General features: G+C 40.4%; 1 protein-coding gene across 1 annotated transcript; it reads right to left on the reverse strand.

Moving 5' to 3' along the window:
• Positions 1-2,226: 2,226 nt before the first annotated feature.
• On the reverse strand, positions 2,227-23,417 carry EXD1 (exonuclease 3'-5' domain containing 1; the record flags this gene model as incomplete). Its single annotated transcript, XM_009084240.1, is given in 10 exon segments — positions 2,227-2,460; positions 9,397-9,514; positions 9,516-9,571; positions 11,763-11,906; positions 15,770-15,788; positions 15,790-15,845; positions 15,958-16,071; positions 17,061-17,147; positions 18,243-18,307; positions 23,349-23,417. Coding segments are annotated over 10 exon segments (962 nt in total), but the record flags the coding sequence as incomplete, so codon positions are not given.
• Between the last annotated feature and the right edge of the window lie 239 nt (positions 23,418-23,656).

The raw sequence follows: 23,656 nt of genomic DNA on the forward strand, positions 1-23,656 counted from the left end.
GTCCGCGCGGAGCCTCGGGCGGCGCTGCGTGTGCCTGTGGGAGTGTGGGAGACGCGGGGGATCTGGGGGGGTCTGTGCCTTCCAGCGCTTTCCCCGTGTCGTGCACGAACACTTGCCCCGGAGGAGCTCAGGACGAAACGGCCAGGCCAACTGCGAAGGCGCTTTGCGGTGCGGACGTGGGGTGGCTGTCAGTTGCTGAGCGCAGCTGCCTCCCAAAGCATTACATGGCACAGTTACAGCAAATCCCTAAATGAATACACCAGATCCATGACTACCTAGAGATACAAGTCTGCTGTATGTTTAAGCTGCGTCACCCCAGCACACAGGATGTACCACAGTTACTAGGAAATGAAGACTTTTCACTCCTGCCCCAGGGAAATGTAACTAGGGTTGTCCTTAACTAGCAATGGTACTTGTATCCCTAACTACAGCCAAGAATTGTGCACGATCTGGTTGTATGTTAGCACCAACCTTAGAAGAGCAGCTAGCGCTGAGCAGCATGTGAAGGGCTTATGGGTCATAAAGAAAATAGAACCTTTCTGTCCCTTAATAAATTAATTTTCAGTCTTGCTTATCAATGAGTGATTACTCCATTCCAATCTTTATGCCATTGCCATAGGAGAGCCAAAGGGAAAGCTGCAGCCATGTTTACCCAGGAGGGTTTTGCTACTTAATATAGTGGCACAGATGCAATTAAGACTGCCAAGTCCCTCTCTGGAAATCCTCATTCCATGACAGTACAGTTCCAGCCACAGACTTACTCCTTGGAAGAGGCTGAGAATGCAGCTCAGTTTCTTACTAAGAAGGGTGGCTCAGCAATTAGTTTGCATCCTGCACTGAGACACTCCAGGGCAGTCTTCCACGCTTGATGCCTTCATATCACAGCTCCTCTTCCCTCCGTTTTCTCTCTCTGTTAATAGCACTGGGTGGACCCAGCTGATTTCTGCTGTGGAAATGTAACAACATGTTTCCAAATAAAAATTTGTAAGACAAACTTGTTCCAAACCTGGTTTATTTTTCTGAAGTGAACTGAGACAAAGTAACTAAACAGTTTGATTACAAACTACTGTCAAAGGTTTTAAAAAACATAGAAAATGTCCTGACAAAGAGCAAACCTTGGCAGGTTTTCTGCCAGTGCTTCTGTCACTCTCGGAGGGAGTGGGTCCTATCTATAGTTTCAAAGAAAAGACCTATTTAAATACTGCTGGTCTAGTACTCTATGAAGAGAGGAAAGAAAACAACAACACACTAAAAAAGCCATGTTTCCCCTAACAATATTTAAAAGAAAAGCACACAGATACATCATAGGCACAGTCACATCGATTCACATCCAAAGAAAACCACCTCCCAGGTATTGGCATGTACTCATGTGCAAACATCATATCCCTTCCAACCTAGCATCACTAAGTTTCCTCCATTTGCAGACTGATACCCAGATTGTTCTTGGACTGAAGTCTGATTGGCACAGTGACCACTGACCTCCTCCATTCTTTCCTATTCCATGTTATTCATCAGTGTTTGCTGATGTGCCAAAAAAGTGTTCCAAGGCTCAGGCATGGCCTATGCTAATTTTGTCATATTTGGTAGAATAGCAGTTTTGCCTTAATACCTTATTTTGCTCGGGGAGGGACTGCTGTTACACACCTTTTACACCAATTTAACTGCTCCCCCCACGTGTCTATGAACACAGAGCACATAGGTGTCACAGCCTGATCTGTGTGAGGTGGATACAGCAGTGCTGACAAACAACAGTGGTGCTGGGGTGCAGCTTTCAGAAGGAAGCTGCTCTAATGAGAGCTTTACATACCTGCAACAGGTAATAAAAGAAACAATACAATTTATGACATTGGTCTGATAACAACACAAGAAAAACAAGTCATTGTTTTAAAATCAAAAATATTCCTTGGAAAAAAATAGATCTCAAAAACAGACCTAGAGATGAACAGTCTGACACAGGCAGAAATTTTCCTTCAAGAGACAGATCATCCCTGTTTCCATTGAACAATGGCTTTACCTGTCATTGCAAAGAAAGGAGCTCTTGTTTGACATCTCTGCATGGGAAATAGCCCTTTTTTTCACTTGGATGTCTCCAAATCCCCAATCTTAAATTCATCAAGTCACCTGTGTCAGAAATTAGATTAATACAGTTGACTTAAGGTCAGTTTAAGGTCCTGCCACAGATTTACCACGTGATTTTGATTTTCAAGCTCTGCTTTGACAAAGTACATCCTGACTGCTGAAGGATGTGATTTGAGACCGTGCTTTCTTCCTGGGAAAGCGATCCCCATCATCTCTGTAGTTTCCATCTTTCTGTGGACTGTTTCTCTCTATTAATTTCATGGCCGGTTTAATCAAAAGACCAACCTCATTCACTCTGTAGTCTTTTATTGCTTCCTCCCTTTGCAGCTTCTGGATGTCTGCCAGCTGACACAGCTCCTCTGGCAGTTCCGTGCAAGTGGGCTACTACAGGGAAAAGAAAAGAAACAGAAATCACATCAATACGTATGCATACTCTGCTTTTGTTAAAACCAGGGAAGAGATAAGACCCCTCTGCAATTAGCCAATGGAACACAACAATCACTCGTGAGATCTGTGGAATGTATCAAGTACCTGCTTACACAAATAGTACCTTTAGGGGAAAAAAGTCATGTACCATGGCACACACTTTCTTTTAAAGGCAACCCAAAGAGAAAAACACTAGGCTTGTGTTTATTGTTTACTCATTTGTTATTAAGCTCTTCAGCATTTTCAGTAATACTTCACATGTGGGTTTTAGATGTCTCCTGAGAAGCCTTTTGCACTATGAAGTTATAAACCCTGAAAGACATATAGGCAGTTCATGTTTGCTTGTAAGAGCCACTGCAAAGGGTTTTCATTTAAAACCATTTTCATTTAAAACCATTTCATTTCCCAGCTTTTCATTTAAAACCATGATACTCTGTTCTACGAGTAAAAAAAAAACAAACAACAAAATACAACACAAACCTTATGTGGAAAAAGCTAACATAGTTAAAAAATTAACGAAACAGCTTAGGAAATAGTGAAGAGACACTCCTTGATTTGGTACTGAGCAGAGCACTGTTCAAAATACTACATTCAAGGAGCTGTTCCTTAACAAGGACTGCCTGCTCACCACCTTTGTAGGAACAGTAGAAAAATCCACAGTTGTGTTCTTATGTAGAAAGGGAAATCACACAAATAAGGAAGCTTGATAAAAATGTAGTAAGAGGCAGCCAAAGCAAATTCAGTCCTAGCAGGTAATACGGAGACGACTTCAAAACGACATAGAAGCAGCACAGAGTAAACATTACCTAACAGCAACAGATCACAGAAAGCCTGGAAGGAAAGTGGCAGGACTACAGGTTAGAGGAACAGAGACTATGAAGGAAGCATCCAGAAGGAAAGCAATGCCACACCCGTGTAAAGAAAAGAGTAAGGATGAAGTTACAGGAAAACCAAAGGGCCGGACAGACTATGTTTGATAATATTTAGCAAAAATGTAACAGAACTAATGAAAAGATACCTGTAAACATGAGAGGAGCACAAAATATTGAGCAAGTGATGATCACAATGAAAATGCAGTAAAAAACACGTTTTATTTTCTTCATTCAGCATGAAAAAAGGAGATAGATTCCCATACCAAAAACATTCATTATGTACCCAAAATCTGTTTCAGATTGTCCCATAAATGCTTAATACCAACAGGTGAAATACAAACAGCATGGTGGATTTCACCTAAAATTCCTAAACAAGATGAAAAAGCAGAGCTAGAAACTATAACACCTTGCTTAACACCTGCCTCGATACCCAGAGACTGGAAGTTGGTAAATGTTTAAAGAAGGTCTCAAGACAGATCCAGGAAGCAACCTGCTGGTAAGTCAGGTGTCTGAGTATACTGGTAGAAACACTAAGAACTGAATGAGTGGATATACAGATGTGATGCACTGGAAACAAATTACCACGGTGTTTGGAAGGGGAAGCCATGCCTCACAGAACCTATGTCTAAGTGTTTGCATGGATCCAGAGGAAGGATAAATAATTTAGACAGGGCTACAGGAAAAAAAGCAGAGGCAGCACTTGCTTGAAAACACCTCACCTTTAGTTTGGTTTGGTTTAACCAGAATAACGTACATTCATCTTCCTAACTGCTGCAGTAGCCTATAGTGAGAAGTAATCCATAACCCAAACCATTTAAAGCTAAATTGTAGAAAAATTCAGGATATATGTTCATAAAGATTAATATCTATTGTATGTAGTCCCAACTCACCTGCCAGTTAGGAAAACTTCTGGCTCAGGCAGGCAATTATATTTAAACAAAGAACGGAGTTGATGCCATGACGTGTCATGAATGTGTTATCTGGTATAAGGTACTGATAAGGTCCTGCCCTGCACCTAATCCACTGCAGCTTTACCTTAAGTGCATTGGGGAAATCAACTCTGCTACACAAGTGTGCAACTCCCCTATGGCACCAGAGCTCTGTGTGTGAACTGTCACCCCTTAAACATCAAGGCTCTGCACTTCTGGGAGAACATTTGCTTCTCTACACTGGTGGGTTCCCAGGCTGCATTTGCTTCTTTGAATTTAAGTCCTGAACATGAGAACACATCTGCATTTCCAAGTTCCTAACAACTCTCAGTATGAATCTATGAGGAGAGTTAGAAATTTAGCACATGTAGCTCCTTTACCAGCTCTCTTCTGGTGACAGAGCTCCAGAGGCACACAACCCCGTTTTACTAGGTGTCTGCATCCACCAGAAGAACAATTACTGTTGGCTGGCACTCATGCTGAAAACGCAGGAAACTGCAGAGACATTCAGGGTGGGAAGGTTGTGTTGGGTTCTCCTCAGCAGCAGTAAGGAAGGTTATCAGTTTCTGAAAGACGCTGAAGAGGGAAGCTGACGGTTTTGATAATAAAGTGCTGAGGATCAAAGGTTACTGCTCTGCATCCTTGTTTGTGGGTAAAAAGTCAGTTGCTTCAGAGGGAGTGTCCACTATTCAGAAGATTCAACTACCACTTGCAGGTGATGACAGGAGAAACCACAGGAAGTGTCAACATACATTTCCAAAACTGTCAGGATCAATGAGATGCCTTTCTTTTTATTTCTTTTTTTTCCCCCCTTATTTTCTTCTTCATTCTCTTCTCCCAGTACTACATCAACAAGAGTGTTGATTATCATTTTGGCTGCTATGGACCTCTGGCAATACTTTTCTGTTGCTAGTAAATTAGACACAGGTAAATGCAACTATGCATAAGTCTCAAATCAAGCATTCCTGAATATACTGAAGGCCATGAAGACCTTGAATCCTTTGGGAATTACCTAGCAGGAGCTGTGCATTTAGCCAGAAGGTGATTCTGGTATTTTGCCACTAGTGGAACCCTGTTAGAGGATACAGAAACTTCTCACTGAGGAAGAAGAGATGCATGTGGAAAACTGACTGCAGAGACTGGTCATACATAGTCCAAGAAAGGGTGTTGACAATTACATTCATCAGCCTTCCTCACACTCATCTTTCCACAGGGCAAGTGAACAGGATTGGCTTTTACTTTATGATTATGCATGTGTTATATGGTCCCCTGATTCGTGTCAATATGAAGCAGTGTTGGAATCTATATGAATAGCTACCTTAATATTGTTTTGTTAATATAAGCCTTATATTGTTTGTGACGCTGTTTGTTTGGAGTTGGAAGCTGCTATGACACATAGCTAAGCATTAAAAGCTGAGCAGGACGCAGGAGGGCAGAGCCGGGCACCGCTGCCTTCCCCCCCGCGGGCGGCTGTGTGCCAACGAGCCGCGAACCAGCCGCGTCCGGGCGGCACCGGGGGCAAAAATACTTGTAATAGAGTTTGTTTGTTAAGAACATTTTGTGCTCGGGAGCCTGCGCAAGTTCAGGAGGACCCAAGGAAGCAAAGTGAGCATGCCCTAACAAAGATACCTCCTCTCCTCCGGACAGTCATGAATATGTATTAACAAGGGGTTCATAAACCGAAACCTAAACCTGTACGGTGCGCGTTGGTAGAGAGAGACTCCCCGCGCACCCAGCGCTGTTTGCTTGCTTAAATTCACATAATAAATTGTAAACTTTAACTGCAATCCTGTTTGGAGACTCAGTCATTTATAACATGTACATTCACTTGTCTTTGCTGCTATTTCCAAGAGAAGGAAAAATGAGTCCAGTGCTAATCTGCTCCCAGAAGCTGAATCCCCTAATTAGACAAGAGAACAAGAGAGTAGGTAACTCTCCTAGTAGTAATTATTCAACATTATTCAGCATTATTTGACTCACAGGCAATCTCAGACTGGACAGCTAAAGCATCTTTTTCATGAAGTATATCTTGATACTGTTATTACACACAAAAGCCATTGGCACCATGAACTGGATATGGCAGTGACCCAGGAAAGATTAGGTGGATGCTTCCATGCTCATCCAAGCTGAAGTTCAATGTTGTAAACCCTGATTCACGAGCTGATATTCAACATGTGACAACTAGAGATGGGAAGGAGTGTGGTGATGTATTCCAACCAGCTTTAATGAAGTATCATTATTGAAACTGTATCTGTGTACTTGTTCTTTAAGTATAGTTTACGTGGAAGTGTTGTAAGTTCAGGGGAGTAGGAGATGGCAAAGAAAAAGAAACCATTTTTCTGCGTGACATGATGTCACTCAATAAGACCACAGGAAACAAGAGCAGGCCAGGGAAGCACAGCTCTGTTCATTGCTCTAGTCAGGTAGGACATACCAAACTCCTTTGCAGTCCAGAGGCACAATAGAAGTCATCTGCTTAACTAACTTTTCCTTTGTCAAAAGGCTGAAGACCTGGTGGATGATCCAGGAACTTAAAAAAAAAACAGAGAAGGGACCAGAAGAGGCTTCCTTATCTGCAGTGACAGAAGTTAGTCAGTTCAGAGATCTGGTCATCTTCTCCAAGTGCCTTTAGATCAAAGAGGCCATGGTAACTTGGAGACTCTCTTGCCTAGGGGTGACTTTCAGCCCCACAACATTCAGGTAAAGGCTTGATGTATCACAGATGGTTCCTGTTCACCCAGGAGTGATGTTCCCCCTTCCAGTTTAGCAGCTGAAGTAGTGCAAGATACCTTTATGGCCCGAGAACCATAAATTGTCTTTGGCTTTGCTGCAGTCCTGCTTCAGCAACAGAGGCCTCTTTTCCACTTCTCCAGCATGGAAAAAGCATAGTAGATAACATATTTCAGGTCTCCAAAATGCTTCCCTGGCACAGACAGGTATGTACTTCAGAATCCAAGATGATCCATTACTTCTGCTGAAGTAGTGTTGAAACTGCACCAGATGATGTTTGGAGAACACAGTCATCAAGTACAGGGACTCCAGTGTTGCTGTTGTTTGAGACTGGCTCCAAGGTGAAGTCAAGCTCATTGCACCAGAGTGCTGATCACCAAGGGTCCAAGATGGAGCACAAGTGTAAATTGCAACTTGTCAGTGCAAGAAGTAAAATAGTCCAGTAAAAGCAATTTCCAGGTAACTTTCAACTGTTGCTCCACCAAGTGCACAAAAGGCATAAGACAGATTTTAGTGGTGGATGAACTTTACTTCTAAATAACCATGAAAAAGCACTGGAATAAATGGGGAGTGGCATGTGTGTAAGTTTTTTGACTATTACTTCATTCTGAAAATCAGATGTCATTAAAGGCTTTTTGATTTAAGGAATTAATACAGAAAACCTAGCCAGAAAACCTAGAAGTTGCAGGAACCAAGGGTTTGGAGTTTTTTTGGTTTTGTCTTAAAACGGATTTAGCTGAACTATCAACTTGCAAAGTTAACTTTGTTTACTTACTGAGTGAAGAAACTGAAGTAGCAAACAACTGAAATGATTAAAGGTGAAATGATGGTGACAATGGCTGCTTTGACTACCCATACTAGATTTCTAAAGCAGTTACTTTAGAAAGCAACTGTTTTAAAACGCAGAAAGTATGATTACCAGAGGTTATATTAAGTAGATCTTCAAAATGCCATTTGAAATACTCAGGATCAAATGAATTCTGTGACTAATCTTATGGAATAAATGGATTTATAAAAGGATTGTCTTCAGCAATCTGAGTACCACTTTAAAAATTCTACAAACAATGCAAAACCAGAATTTGTACTCTCTTCATTTTAACAGATTGTTCCTTCCCCTTGTGCCATGCCTACTTTTGCATGTATTTCACATTGGAAATTCACATGTCAAGCTTATATTTTTCCATGAACTATGAACAACCTTTTTTCTTGGCAGCTCTCCTCTAGAGAGAAAAGCTTTTCAGATATGACCTCTTTTCTTACATCTGTGAAGCAACTATGACCTCTTGTGGTTATCTAATCTCCTCCTAAATCCTCAATAATGGGATTTACTGCTCTCAGCACTTAAGTAATTCCCAAAGGATTCAAGTCTGTGCTTCAGTGCTTTGTTAAACCAGGGCAAAGAAAAATATAATTTCTTCCATGAGGATAGACTGCATTCTCTTTTCGTAATAAATACTTCAAGCCATTTACAGCTGCAAAAATTAGGCACTAACAGGATTTAATAATGTTAGGCCAGTCTCTTTGTGATGAATGAGGATGTTTGACTATGCACTTTTCACCCAAATGTAATCCCAAGAATATCTTACGTAGTTAGTGCAAGTTCTCATAAGACAACTTCATTGAGAAGACAGAAAAAGACCACATCATTTTCCCTGCTTCCTGCCTTAAAAATTAACAAGCAATTACAGAAGTGTTCACCATCCAGACACTCCAAGGGATCTAGGCATGCACTACTACTGGTTCTATGTAACCAAAGATGAAAAATGTTACTTTATTTTTTTCCTTTTTTTAGATAATGAATTTGAGAATAAATTAGGAAGACAAGATAACCTAGTGATGGTTTTACAGAAATAAAAATAATTGGTTAACCAGCATTCCTCAGAAACTGCCAGTGTATGCAAAACAGCTCAGCAGTAAAGATGACAGATTAAGAGAAAAAAAAAGAACTAGATGTGGGGACTAAATGGTTTTACCAAAACAAAGCAACTCTGTCAGCTCCAGGTACCAACACTTGACACCTGCCTGTCCCTCTTCATTTACACAGCCCTATTAAGTCCAGCGGTTATCAGTCTCTGAGGAGAGTGAACAGAAGCCACAGGTGACTGTGCCCATGCCTTAAGAGCCACAATTCACCATCCACTGTGCTACCTTAAGGTGCTTTCTGCTAATGGACTATTATGAAATGCAGCTAGGCAGATACAGACACCATCACTTCTGCTGCTGCACACAGGAAACAAGGTATGTAGCATAAAGTAGGGTGTACAGCTGCTGAAAGCTGTTGTAGCTCGGTACTCCAGGGTTTATCCATGAAAACCTTAGATCAAATCACTAACCAGAGAAACAAGCAAAGACATACCTACCTTTGTGCTTACAAGGTGATCTCCAGACCCCGTCCAATAAGAATTTAAATAACCATGTACTACAGCTGTTAGGTCAGACCTCAAGTTATCCGTTAGAGATGAGTGGAGGAGCAGAAGGTAGTGCTTCAAGCAGAGAAGCTGGAAAGCATCTCAAGAACCATATGTTGGGATTCTCCTGTGCATGCCAATGCAAACGAAAACAGTTATTGTTGTGGTTTAATCCCAGCCACCAACTAAATACCATGCAACCACATGCTCACTCCCCTCAGCCCCCCTCACGGTAGGGAGGAGAATTGGAAAGAAAAGGTAAACTTTGTGAATTGAGATAAGAACAGTTAATAACTGCAACAACATATAACCATTATAGTACCGATTTTTGTAATAATAACAATAACAACAATAATAACCATAGTCATCATCTTAATAATGTATGCTAATAATAGTAGTAATGATAAGAAGTGGGAGAGAGAGGAATAAAACCCAAGAGAAACAAGTGGTGTGCTTGCTCACCACATGCTGACCAGTACCCATCCCATCCCTGAGCAGTGACCGGACCCCTTCCAGGTAACTCCCCCAGTTTATACACTGGGCATGACATTCTGTGGTGTGGAATATCAGATCAGCTGTCCTGGCTGTGCTCCCTCCCAGCTTCTTGTGCACCTCCTCACTGGGAAACTGAAAAGTCCTTGGCTTAGGGTAAGCACTACTTAGCAACAGCTAAAACATCAGTTGTGTTATCAACATTATTCTCATACCAAATCTAAGAAACACAGCACTGTACCAGGTACTATGAAGAAGAAAATGTACTTTGTCCTAGCTGAAACCAGGACAGTTATTTAAGCAGAAAAAATTTTACCAAAGCTTTTCATCACATTCTTCTGCAATTTACAACATATTTTAGATGTTGATCTTTACTTTCAGTGCTATGGAATGCTTTCAGCTTCTAAAGCCATCTGTGTACACACCTGTGGTTGTTACAGAAGCAGAAGTTTGGAAGGGGGGATTGCTTCCTTAAAAAGAAACCCACAAAAACACAAACCAAAACCCAACGCACACCTGTTCAGCATTTAATGCTAGAATTCACCTATCTCTGAGCTTAAAGATCTAAAGGGAAAAACAAAATCAAAACTTCCATGAAGGTAACCGGGGAAGAAGCTGGGCATAGTAACATATTCAGCAACCACAACTGAGACCAAAAGGACATGAAAATAATCCCCAGTTAAACAGCATGACCATGATACCTTGACCAAAACTGCCACTACAGAGTGGTTTACACTGGTATACTTATTATATATATATTACATAGTAATTTTCCACTTTTAGTCTTCAGAGCAATGGGACAATTTAGTCTGGTAAACTAAGGAAGGCATGTTGTCATTTGGCTTAGATTTGCTGTACAGTGGCTGGAGAGCAGCCCTGCAAAAAGGGATCTGGAGGTGCTGGTTGGCAACAGGGTCAATGTGAGTCAGCAGTGTGCCCCTGCATATTGGGATGGATCAAACACAGCATCACCAGCCAGTCAGTGGAGAGGGAGGTGCTGAGCTCTTCTCCCCAGTGACCAGTGAGAGGACACATGGGAATGGATCAAAACTGCACCAGGGGAGGTTTAGAGTGAACATTAGGAAGCACTTCTTTGATGAGAGGGTGGTCAAGCACTGGAACAGCTTCCTAGTGAGGTGGTTGATGGCCCAACCTGTCAGTGTTTAAGAGGCATTTGGACAGTGCCCTTAATACCAGGCTTTAACTTGGTCAGCCCTGAACTGGTCAGGCAGTTGGACTAGATGATCACTGTAGGTCACTTGCATATGAAATAGTCTATTCTATTTATCAACCTTATGTTCCCCAAATGTTTGGAGCTCTTGGTCCATCAAGTTTTGTCTTGCTTATCCCCATCTGGAAGATTAATAAAAACAAAGACAGTAGAGAATAAGGATTTGGCAAATGCTGCTGAACTGCACAATCATTTTTTTCATTCTAATAGCGCTGGCAATAAAAGTTCCCTTTTTCCCTGCTTGACTCAGGATTTTTTTTTAACCAAGTCATTCCATTGGAACTAGGTTTCAGAATGAGTCAAATATATTAAAATATCCAGAACATTTTTTCACCTGAGTTATATATATCCCCTATTGTACAAGCTTTGTGGTTCTTCAAAAACCTCAGTTTCAAACGAGCTGTTAGGAAATACCAGCATAAGCACTGATGCCAACTAAAGCTTGCACCTGTCTCCTAAGTCAGTGGTACAAAATTTCCTTAACTGCAGCAATTTGACTACTGTTTAGTGCCATGCCCTTAAAAAAACCTGTCAGAAACATGCAAACCACAGCTCACAATTGAGTCTTCAGAAGGTGCCTCACTGAATCACTCACTGAAGTCACCTGCTGCCTGCACTTCGTGATGACATCCCATCTGGAAGATATCTTCATGTGCTGCATCACACACTCCTGTACTGTGCAGATATGGTGCAGAAGGAAGCCACTTGCTGCCATTGAAAACTGCAGAGCATCAGCAACCTGTGATGGAAGGAATCAATATGCCATGACCAATGTCCATTAACCCAAGGCAAGGAATGTAGAGGTTTGACAGTGGGGATACATATTAGAAGTATAATATACTACAAACAAACTAATCACAATTTTGACTGCATGCAGTTGCATAGTTTGTAATCTGACACCTTAAAACTGTTAAATTACATAAAAGGGTAAATTAAGTTTTAAGAATAACTTATAAAAGTTTTATGTTGTATTTGTCTACAGCTCCTTCTAGCCCAGTACTCTTAGTATCAGAAGCAAGTAAATATACAGTGATACTTTCCCAGGATATGTAATGGTTTTGTATTTTATCTAAAACCTAAAATAGCGATGCAATATAAGAAAAACATGATGAAAGAATATGTAAGTTGTCATAAACCTTTTGCCTAAAACCCAATTTTGCCAGAAAGACTAATCTTTTACAGCAAACAGATCCAGAAGGAAAGCGGGCAACAGCCTCCAGCAGCAACTGCATGGCATGGTGTTTGCTTGCTTCTAATCCTGGTTTCATCCTTTTTACTCGTTTGCAGTAAGGGCAGGAACAGCCCTGGCAGCCCAATGGAAAAGGAAAGCCTGGAAGAGAGATCACTAGTCAGGGGAATGGAGAGGAAAACATGAAATGCCTGCATCCACACTCAAAATCTGAGGCTGAACTATCTGCCATTAGAACAGATTCCCACTCAGGTCCCCTGAAATCCCCACTGACTTCTTATAGCCCTTTTCTCCTCACTACTCTCTTCTGAGAAACCTTAAGCCAACACTCAACACAAGCACCTACAATCCCACCAACAAAACCATGAGCTTACACGTTAGCCCAGTTTTCCTACAAGTGCCACTGTTTGAGCTTTCTACCACAAGTTACCCATGTGCTACCTACATCAGTCCATGTACTGTTGGGCAGCACCAGCTCAGCCCCTGCAATAGTGACCACAGAATTGTAATTGAACTCTTCTGGCCTCCTGCAGTGAGGCTAAATTGCAAGAATAACTCCCCATTCCTAACTTATCTGTAAAGTCTTTGGTGGACAAAAAAATCTATTCCGGTCCAACAACAAAGGCAAACAAGTTGGTATGTTTTAATAGATAACTGCTGCCTTCTCTGGAAGAAAAGCCATGTATTTGCTGAGCCTACCAGAAAAAAGTGCTAAGCCAATCCATCTACTGATTTTCTAAGGAATAAAACTGTATGAAGGTATTATGAAGAAAATGCAAAAGTCTGGCTTGTTTTGTGGTAGGACTGAGAACTTAGGACCACCTTTATTTTGCTAGGCTGACTACATTGCTGCAGTCCAAAGAAGTCTACAACCACCAGCTGAAAAGTAGCAGGAAACACACCTGGAGAAAGGAATGAAGCAATTCAAACTGATGAGTTTACTGAAGAAAAAAACAAATGGAGAAGGTCCAGGGAGAGCTGACCTTCACTGGATTATAAGCACAAATCACTGGGTAAAGAGGAAGTTTCCATCACTCATGACTGAACAGCCCTTTGTATTCTACTTCTGGCCACTAAAACCTTCTCTGGCTTTTCACTCTCAGTGGCCAAATGCAGATGGAAGGGAACCTCAGGATAAACCTCAAGCAGACAGGTACTTTTACTAAAAATCACAGCAAATGTGATGTGCAAATCCATGAAAATATCTTCTAGATGGTTAGAGAGAGAGTTCCTAGTAAAAAAAATTCAATGCTTTCCAAACAAGAAGAGAAAATACTTAAATATCTAAACAAAAAATGAAAGCATCTTTGTGATCAATATTCATAAAAATTCTAATCTGAATGAACAAGGTTATAGAATAAACCTGCCTATAATGAAAACAATGTTTTAGCTTTCACTGTGAAATTCTTTGTCCAAAGTCATTGCATGCTAATGTATTCAAAGGCAGAAAACGTGCAACACGCTAAAGAGTAGTGTATGTGCACTGATATGTGGAGTCAGACAGCAACAGTGACTTCTTCACTTGTACATTTTATGGTTAAACCTTGCTTAAAGGTTTAACCTTGCTTAAACCTTAGAACTTCTGTCTTATGGAAAGCCTCAAGCTGCCAAATTTTCTTCATTTTTCTCAGCAGACACCTCTAGGAGGAATTGCAGTATTTCTTTTTGGTAGTACACAGATATGCAACCAACAACATTTTACAACAGGCAGGGATTTCGGAGTGTGAGGATGTTCCAGCTTCCTGATGCAGCACAGAAGTGCCCCAGGCATGTAAGCACTGACAATAGCCAGTTGCCTACCCACTATGCAGCTTTTTAGGCTGCTGTAGCCCAACAGGGACACACCCCCCACCACCAAGGAAGTTAAATGTGAAATAGCAATATCAAACTTCCACAAACTTTGTAAGTGACTTCAACAGTTACTTCACGACCATAAGAACATCAGTGGGGAAGACAGTGAACGTCATAACACTGCCATACTCTACATCTTGTGTTAATTATATTAGTTTACTTATGGCAAGGAATAAACAGTTGCAACAATTAGCCAAAACTAGGGATAACATTTTTCAAATTATGCAGGAAGCATCCCATGTAAACCAGAGCTCTTAATTCCATTGTTGCATTTGTTAAGGAGTCTCACTTGTGCATACAGCCTGTTCCCATTTCATAACAACTCTGGGAAGCTGTCTCTAAGAAGTGCTTCACAAAAAGCATCTGTGAGAATTTGCTCAGAAGTATTTCCCAGTTATTTGTTTCAGCAGTACAGAGTAGACGACAAGACAGCTCATTGCCACAATATCAGGTACACTACAGGGTAGCTGAAATCAGACGATGTCAGTAGCTTCCTTCCATTAGAAGCAGGAGTCAGGCCAACAAATCAGAGTAATTGAATCACTAAGCCTAGAGATCTATCAGTGCAAGAAAAACACGCATGTCAGCTCATACCAAGACAACAGAACAATGAGTATAATTCTGTGTACCTCGGACCCTAGGGTGGATAGCTCTGGTTAATTATTTCCACTGTATCAGTTACATGTTCTAGCCAGTACAGCTGGGAGCACTGGTGGGAATTTTTGGCCCTTTTTCATACAGTCAAGATTGTACAGTGACTGGTATTTGATCTGTAATGGAATAATGTAATTTTTAAGGGCAAAAAGCAAAAGTAAGATTAGAAAGTAACTGAGAGAAACCTCTGCCATATAAAGCTTACTACATAACCCAGATTAGGGGTTTGAGGAGTTACTATAGGCAGTCATAGCTATGACATGAAAAGTGGGTATATATGCAAGGACAAGTCATGTATAACTATGTCTAACATATCCATGTCCATTATGAAAGATCATAGCCATTATGTTACTTACTTCTCTCTCAAAAGGCTCTAATTGTCCTGTTAGTCACATATTAACTACCACAGCTACCAGGGGGCCAGCACCAGCAAAACCAGATTTTTGTGATAACGTGGCTTGTTCTCTCACACTGCTTTTACCAGCAGATGCTTCCAAGTGCTGGATACCTGCAGTCTGAATCTGTTTCTACAATTGTGAAAGGGGCAGAAAGAATAACAAAGAATATAAAGCACAAGCTGACCTGGCTCCTGTTTAAATCACAGTAGCTTCAGATCATTCCAAGTTTGATCAAGATCAGTTAACACCTCTTCCAAAAAAAACCCCAAAACCTACATTAAACTTGCTGCTCATATTAGATATTAACTACCTTTTAAAATGGGTCTACACAAGATTCTAAATAACACTATCAGCAATGTCTGCTGTTTCTTTACAGCTAGAACAAAATCACTACACTTAGCATGGTTCAACAACTGTCACATTCTACTAATGTGAAACCTTCTCTGAGAGAATGCCCTGAAGTTTCTCTTGTTGAAACTCTTGTTCCCAACCAGAATAGCTGAAGGCTACCTGTGTGTCCAAGACACTGAAGGACACTGTACTTGTGAAACAGACTGTCTGAGACATGGCAGCAGTCATGCATGACCTGAAGCAAGAAAGAGCTTTTGGGTAAACCTGTGTCCAACTGCAACTTTTTTAGTGCAGCTAGATTATTATATATGTATATGACCTCTGCCACCACAATTGTCCTCACACACCCTGTACCCCTTCAAGGTGTTTCTATCTTCAAGCATCATTTTTAATCCATTTTTGAAAGTCTGAGGTCCCAAAAGGAATATATCAAATAGAAAAACATATCTCTTTGTCGCTATCTACAACAAATTCAGTTAGAGAGAAAATGAGTGAGGGACAGAAGAACAAAGGATTTGAAAGTTAAGAGAGAGTGCACTGCTGCCCACAAACCATAAACTCCTACAGGCTTATGTTGGGAAGAGTGAGTTTAGTTTCTTTAATGTCTTGTTTTTTCCAGAGCTGCTCAGAGACTGACAATATTTAGAAAGAACAAACCAGTTGTCTACTATATACAGTTAAATACAGCATTTTGAGATATATCAAGACCAAACACTATGCACAGATCTTAAAACAAATTCCTACACCTATTGTGGTGACATTTTTATAGAACCACTTCCAACAAGGTTCTTGTGCCCACAACATTTCTTTCATTGCCAAAGACCACTACTGAAAAAACAGAGGACATAATTTTCCATGCTAGCATTTCAAATGGGATATAAAATTTAGGCTTTGCCTATGTTCAAATTCATAATGATTTAACATAATCTGAAAGCAATTTAGCCATACCAAAGCAAGCATTTTTTGGACACTTCCTGCTGTATAAGTAAGTTAGATCTGAAGCATGAACTCCCACACATGTTTTTGCTTTGAATAAACACACTTATTTGAGCTAACACATATAGGTATTCTCCTTTCTGTCCCTTCCTTTTCAGATATCTATAATACCACAGTTAATTAAGACAGTGTCCTCTTTAGATTTGAATAGGTAACAGCTGTACTCATTCAATATCTCTACATGTATACAAGTATATAAAGATGGCAAACCAAGTATGTTACATTGTTACAGACAAATGTCTATATTAGACATAACTTTAGTAATTATTATATTGCCTTATGAAGGCATAATTCTTTCTGTAACAAGTCTTTTATGAAATACCTAATCTGTCTTAAAGAACATCAAATCCCTTTTCAAAACGGTTGCATAAGTCTCAAACACAGGGTAATGCTCAAATGTTTCTCAATTATGCTTCTGTTTAGTGGCATATTTTGGGAAATATCTGTCTCTTACCTCAAGCCATAAGAGGTTTCCATGATGACACAAATTAACACCTTCCCCTGCCATACTGGCAACTCACTCCTGTTTTAGCTGCATCACCTAATGAAAAAAACAGGGATGGAATAAATAGCGCCAAAAAATGATAGGCAGAGAGACAAATAGAAAACTGAGATTTTTCTGGTCATGATCCACATTTGAAAAAGTAAATACAGAACAAATCCACAATGAATCTCAGGTATACAGTGATCCAAGAGAAGCAAACACAACATTGGTTCAGTTACAGATAGATAGCTGGAAATTCCACAACTAGAAACATCAATGATAGGTTTAGCAGAGATATGGATAACTAAAGAATATAGACTCCCCTCATTCCTCCCAAGAAATTCTACTAAGTAGGTTTTAGAAACTTGGTATCACATGAAGAAGGTGTTCCTTTTAGATAAAAAGTAAGAGTAATTTTCTAAGGTATAAAAGAAAAAACTGTTACCCTTACAGACATAAAAAATTTTCAGGCAATTAAGATAAAGCAACTGTATGGCATATGTGATGAGGCACTGAAACAGGGTCCCCAGGGAAGTGGTCACAGCACCAAGCCTGACAGAGTTCAAGAAGGGGATGTCCTGTGCAGGGCCAGGAGTTGGACTCGATGGTGCTTGAAGGTCCCTTTCAATTCAGGATATTTTATGATTGTACCAAGTCTGCTTATGCAGATTTAAGAGAAAATGGTCCAGTCATGTCTGGAGTTCCAAACACCTGCAAACCCAACAGAATTTCCACTCCAAATAACAACAAATGCTCATGTTGCTCCCTTGCTAAACAAAATAGCTGTTCACTAACCATCACTTCAGTTACTGGTGATACAGGGTCTGAAAGCAGCAGGCAACACACACTGATGCAGATTTGCACCCACCCACTGTAATCTCACATGCACAGCAGTCTTTCCCTGCATACATGCACACTTTAATTATTGTTTGATGCCACCAAATAATTTCTACTCAACTTTAAAAAAACCCAGTTACTACCTATTACTCATATTTCACCACAGCCTGCAAAAGTGATTTCCAGTCTAAAAAGCCATGAAGCAGTGCTCACAATCCTGCCACCTAATGAGTCTACTGAGAATTAGAACAGAACAGGCTTAGTCATATAGTCTATAGTCATATACATAGCATAAGAGCTTTCACTAGTACTAACTGCTGGGCCCAATTTCTTCTGAAAACAATCAACAACTGTGTACTTCACATTCTCTTCTTCCTTCTCTAAAAGGAAGAAAAGAACATTAATTAGACACTTCCTCTACTTGAATGAACTTTGCACAAGGTATGTATTTTAGATGTATAATCACTACTTTTCTGGTTAGGCTGTTCAGTTCTTCCCTCTCTGCTTCCTGAACACACCCAAACAGATTCCTGAACTGTCTGATTCAAATGTGTACAACTTTAGAGCACGGCCACAATTCACAATAGCCAAGTAATTTAGCATCTCAGCTGTGGAGAATATACAAACAGCAGACTATTGTAAAATTACCAAAGTGCTGTATATATCCCCCAAAACGTTCAAGACCAGGCTCGTTGCGGCTCTGAGCCACCTGATCTAGTGGAAGGTGACCCTGGAACTAGATGATCTTTAAGGTCCCTTCCAACCCAAACCATTCAGTGATTCTATTTTCTCCCCCACTACTCAGGCAAATGCAACTAATATTTCTTTAGCCTATATAGGTCTTGCACTATTGTCACAGCTCTATGAGAACAGAATGAGCTGGTTTTGGATTTGTACCTGTATATGTATACAAATGTATTATTACAGCAGGAACCACACAACCAAATCGGTGCAAGCACCTGACAGTCGGCACAGATCCAAAGAGCAATAGTCTTATTGAGCTTTGAGTTATCTATCATGGCATGTTCATTTCAGGAGCAAGTATAAAAACCAGAGAGGAATGCTCACTGGCTGAAGCACTTTGATTTCTCCAGAAGATCAGCTGTAGTGCTCAGCCACTTTTACAGTTGATAAGAGCTACAGGATAAACACCTTTAGGTGACTGTCACAGGCTGAGCGGGAGCTTCAGACTGAGTTTGTTACAGAAGCTCTCCTGTTGAGTCCCAAGGTGCAGAAAGGACCCCCTTGCTTTCTAAACTCCTCAGAGAGGAGCCTAGGTGTGGCTGGATCCAATCTTAGCCCCAGATTTTGTCAATGGTTTATGTCTAAAGAATTATACAGGTGTAATTGAACCTTTGTACAACTTTATCCCACAGGGATTAAGGATGGAAACCCAGATATATTTATATAAATATATATGATTTATTATGAGAATGATTAGACAAAAAAAAGTTTTAATAAAAATTATTTACTACACAGTATAGCAGCTATAACAACTATTATAATATAGTGCACTATAAAGCAATATTGAAGCAATATTAAAGCAATTGTATTAAAGCCAGCAAAACCAATTATTAAGTAGAGATTGATGTTATTCGCCCATACCAATGACTGTGGGTAAATATCTTGCTCTCAGCCTCGAGGAGTAACCTTGAGGGGTAAGCCCACTTAAAGGAGGAATCCTCACACATACACTCCAAGAAGAGGTATGTTAGAAGACCCTACCCTTAAAATCTGGGACTGGGCTTTTATAGTAATAAGGTGACTTACTGTCAGTCAGATGTCTCCAGGCCACCTGAGTCTGCTCAGCAGCTTTGGATAAGTTATCAGTAGTATAATTTGTACCTTTACCAGTTTTATCATATCTTCATCTCACTCTCAGGTTGTTTAACTTTGGGATTGATGAGTCAGACTGGTTTCAGCAATAGTTCAACACCAAAAGCAGCATGATGCCCCTTCTCCATTTACCACTGATAGCTTTGCAAACAGGGCATTGATCAAGTTGTTTTACCCCATTCCAAGGCAGAGCATCCTGCTACAGTGACCATTGTTCTTTCAGAATACATCCTGTTCTGATACAGGCAAACCAAGAGATAACAGCCTCTGGTAAAGATGTTATCTGACAAAGACTAACCACACTGCTTGACTAATATCCACATTACCTGAGAGGGAGTATTTTGAGCTATCTGAGGCTGTGAGCTGGCTCTTCAAGGAAACAGGTGGAGAACTCCATGGGCTACAGTCTGCTCATCCTGTGTCTGCTTGTTTGTTCCTTTCAACAGCTGAAGTGTACCTGAACAAGCAATGCAACCATACATAACAGAGAAGTCAAAACATTACATATTCCATAGGCATAGACATTGAACTAAAAATATTTCACCCAATACGCTCTACCTGCATTCAGAAAATGAACTGCTGCATATGAAGCAACTTCTTCATTCAACATGCATGGTTCTTAAAGAAAATCCTGAGGCTACCCATGATCATCTTATTTTGCACAGAAGTGCCTTTATTTCAGATAAAATCTCACATGTATTCTAGATATAAAAGGTGAAAGCAGAACCTAAATGGATATTCACTACAAAGGTTAGCAATGGTCTTAAGGTAAGCTAGAGTTCAAAGCAGAAAGAATGAAGTACCCGACCAAAGCCCAAGAACCACACAATTTAAATCTCTGTAAGACTTTACACTGAATCAATAATATTTGATCCATTGATTAGCTCCTGTAATTGGAGGGCAATTATACAGGTTTGCCAATACATAAAAGTTGCATCCACTGAAACTTTACTGTAACCAAATGGAATTTATAAAATCATTAAAAATGACAGCATCTCAGGACCAAAAAAAATAGTTTGCAAACATTCACCTGACTGAAAGATGTCACATATAAGATGCTTAATTCCTATGACAGGGCAGTCTGAGGTCAAAAATATACCCCTGGGAAATATGACTTATTAGTATAAATTTCCTTATATTGATATAAAAATATTCAATTATGAGTATAGAGCTCAAATCATGTACATCCCTATGGCAATAGAATAAAACACAAGGACCCCTTTTCGACCAGCCTTTAGATGTGGCTGAAAAATCTCGTACCTAAAACTGTACATTTAAAGAATTAACATGTGAATCTGCTACTATTCAAGTATGTGTCAACTTCAGCTTAACAGGGAGAAAGAAGGTAAGACAGCAGGAAGCAAGATGACTGCTGCTAATCACAATTCTATTTCTATGTATTTTTAATCTGTATTTTAAGGACTATTGAGTAGGTATCACTTCATTCATCGCTAAGAGAAGAGTGAACTATTTGAATGTGATCTTGTGAGAAGGCTCAAAGCAAAGCCACCTAGGAGCATGGGGCTGCAGGAGTTTGCAACATACTTTTGCTAGCTTTCCAAAGGCACATTTATATATGCTTTGAGCGCATCTGTGTAAATCTAACTTCCCTATGCAATTGTCCTGGAACTAGTCCACCACAGATGAAATGCTCATGGGAAACTCTCCCTGAAACCACAAGCTGACAAGGAAACAAACCAAGCAAATTCAACCTAGGAACACTACTGGGAAGAAAAAAACCAAACCGAAACAAGAGAGGAGAACTGTGAACAATAGCTTGGAAGAACTTTTTACACAGTGGAGGATCTTCCATTCACCACCTTGTACACCTCTTTACAGCAGAAAAATACAAACTTAGCACAACTGAGTCTGAAAGTCAGTATTTTACCAAATGGAAGTAGTGGCTCCCCCAACAAGCATATCCCACCCCTTCTCCTTCTGTGAAAGGGAGGAAACATTTCAACATACTCAAAGAGCATTGCTGTTCCCTTCCCTGAATCTAGTTAATTCAGTAACAGAAACAAACAATAGGACTGAAAAACAACTTTTTGACATGTGTTAAAGACCAGTTAAGACTAATGACTTATCACCCGACCAAAACCAAAGTCTGTATCAAACTACAACCTAATAAATTTACAGACTTTTACATAAAGAATAAAGCAAGTAGAAGAAAAGAAGGCAGAATGGAGTAAATTAATCACCTGGTAGGTCTGGTAGATGCCCTGTAGCTATTTCCCCCTCAGCACTTTGCTCCTATCCCCAAAGCAAAGCAGATGCCAATAGAAATGCCAAGACCTTTATACACTGGAAATGTTTTTCCTAAATAATCCCATATTCATGTCACTAGTGAAGGAGGCTCAGATAAACAGACCATTTAATAGAAATGCTTTTGCCTATGTGAATAAAAGCAAGACCAATTTAATGAGAACTTTAAGCAATTTAACTTCCCAGCAGAGTCCATGTGTCTGAAGACACTGATAAAATGGAGATGGTCAGCAGCAGGCCATGTCAAACTGACTATAAAAGTAAGCAGTTGCAGTTGGTCCATGGGAATGGAGTGAAAAGGCAGTAAGCAGGTGCAGCTGGCCTGTGGGACTGGAGTGAAGGCAGCGTGATAAGAAAACTTCAGCTAAGGAAAATAAAAGGATAACCAGCCTTGACTGACTGCCAAGCAGCCTGTCAAGGACACTTAGAGGTGATGATGAGGAAGGGCAAGGAAGTAACAACCCCCAGAGGAGACTGACAACCACCCTTAGGCTCTGCACACATGTGTAGAACCACCAAATGTACATGACAAAAGGCATATTGATGGGCCAAAAATTCGGACCCGTTTCATTCCATCGTGTACTGCCCAGGTCAGGATGATACCGCAAAATCATGATATATAAGGCCACACACGCGTTCTGGGGAGGGGGCTCACCAGAACTCGAGGAACACGTTGCCTTCACAGGGACACCTGCTGAGCTTCTGTGCCTGCCACCCCCCACAGAATGGGACACTGCTCTGGACCACTTGTCTTATCACTCTTGGGGTTGGTATTTACTCTGAATTGTTAGGGACATAACTTTTCCCTTATTAATGTGGTAGATTTTATATTCTTTTTGTAAGGGCACGCATATATGTAAGTGGAATATATCACTTTGAATTTACTACCTGAGTGTGTGTGTCTGTCCCATTATCTTGGAATCCTCGATCCCTGGAACAGTCCATAAGTGAAAGTTTTGCACATAAAAAATGAACTCACCTTCAGGACATAAACTGGGGGTAATGCTTACCTCAACTGATTACCTTTGGCATAGTGGCTTTTGTTAGTAGTCTCACTGGACTTTAATAATTGTTTAACCAATAAGGTTTAATGCAGTGCAGTCCCACAACCTTCACAAAGTAAGGAATTATTATTACTTCTGTGACAGATAATTAGGGAAGAAAAGTTGTGTGATTTATACGACATTCTAATTTCTAGTGTTTTTCAGAGAAAGATGCGTAACTGAGTAATTCAGAGGCAACACAAAAAAAGGATGCAAAATGCTGAACTATGAGTAGGTAAGCACCCAGTGCCCCAAAATGCAGTAAGCAAAGCCTCACCATTGACTATTTCACTGCCAAAAGATATCCTTACTCCTGGAGTGCTTCTGCCCGTTTCCAAGACCTTTGCTGAAATAAGGAGAGGGAAAAAAAAAGTACAGAGATACATCAGGTTCCACTGTTTGGGGTAAAAGCTTATAATTTACAAAAGAAAGCAAGACCATAGGGTCGGGCAGTGCTACTAAGGAAAAAAATAATCAACAAAGGCGTTACGTGACCACTCTCTCACTCTACACAAGAGAGTTTCCACAGGATGACTGTGCTCCAAGCAGACACAACCCAGGGCCGCTACACCCACACGGTCTCCC

Source organism: Acanthisitta chloris, unplaced genomic scaffold (assembly GCF_000695815.1).
Source record: "Acanthisitta chloris isolate BGI_N310 unplaced genomic scaffold, ASM69581v1 scaffold2641, whole genome shotgun sequence".
NCBI lineage: Eukaryota > Metazoa > Chordata > Aves > Passeriformes > Acanthisittidae > Acanthisitta > Acanthisitta chloris.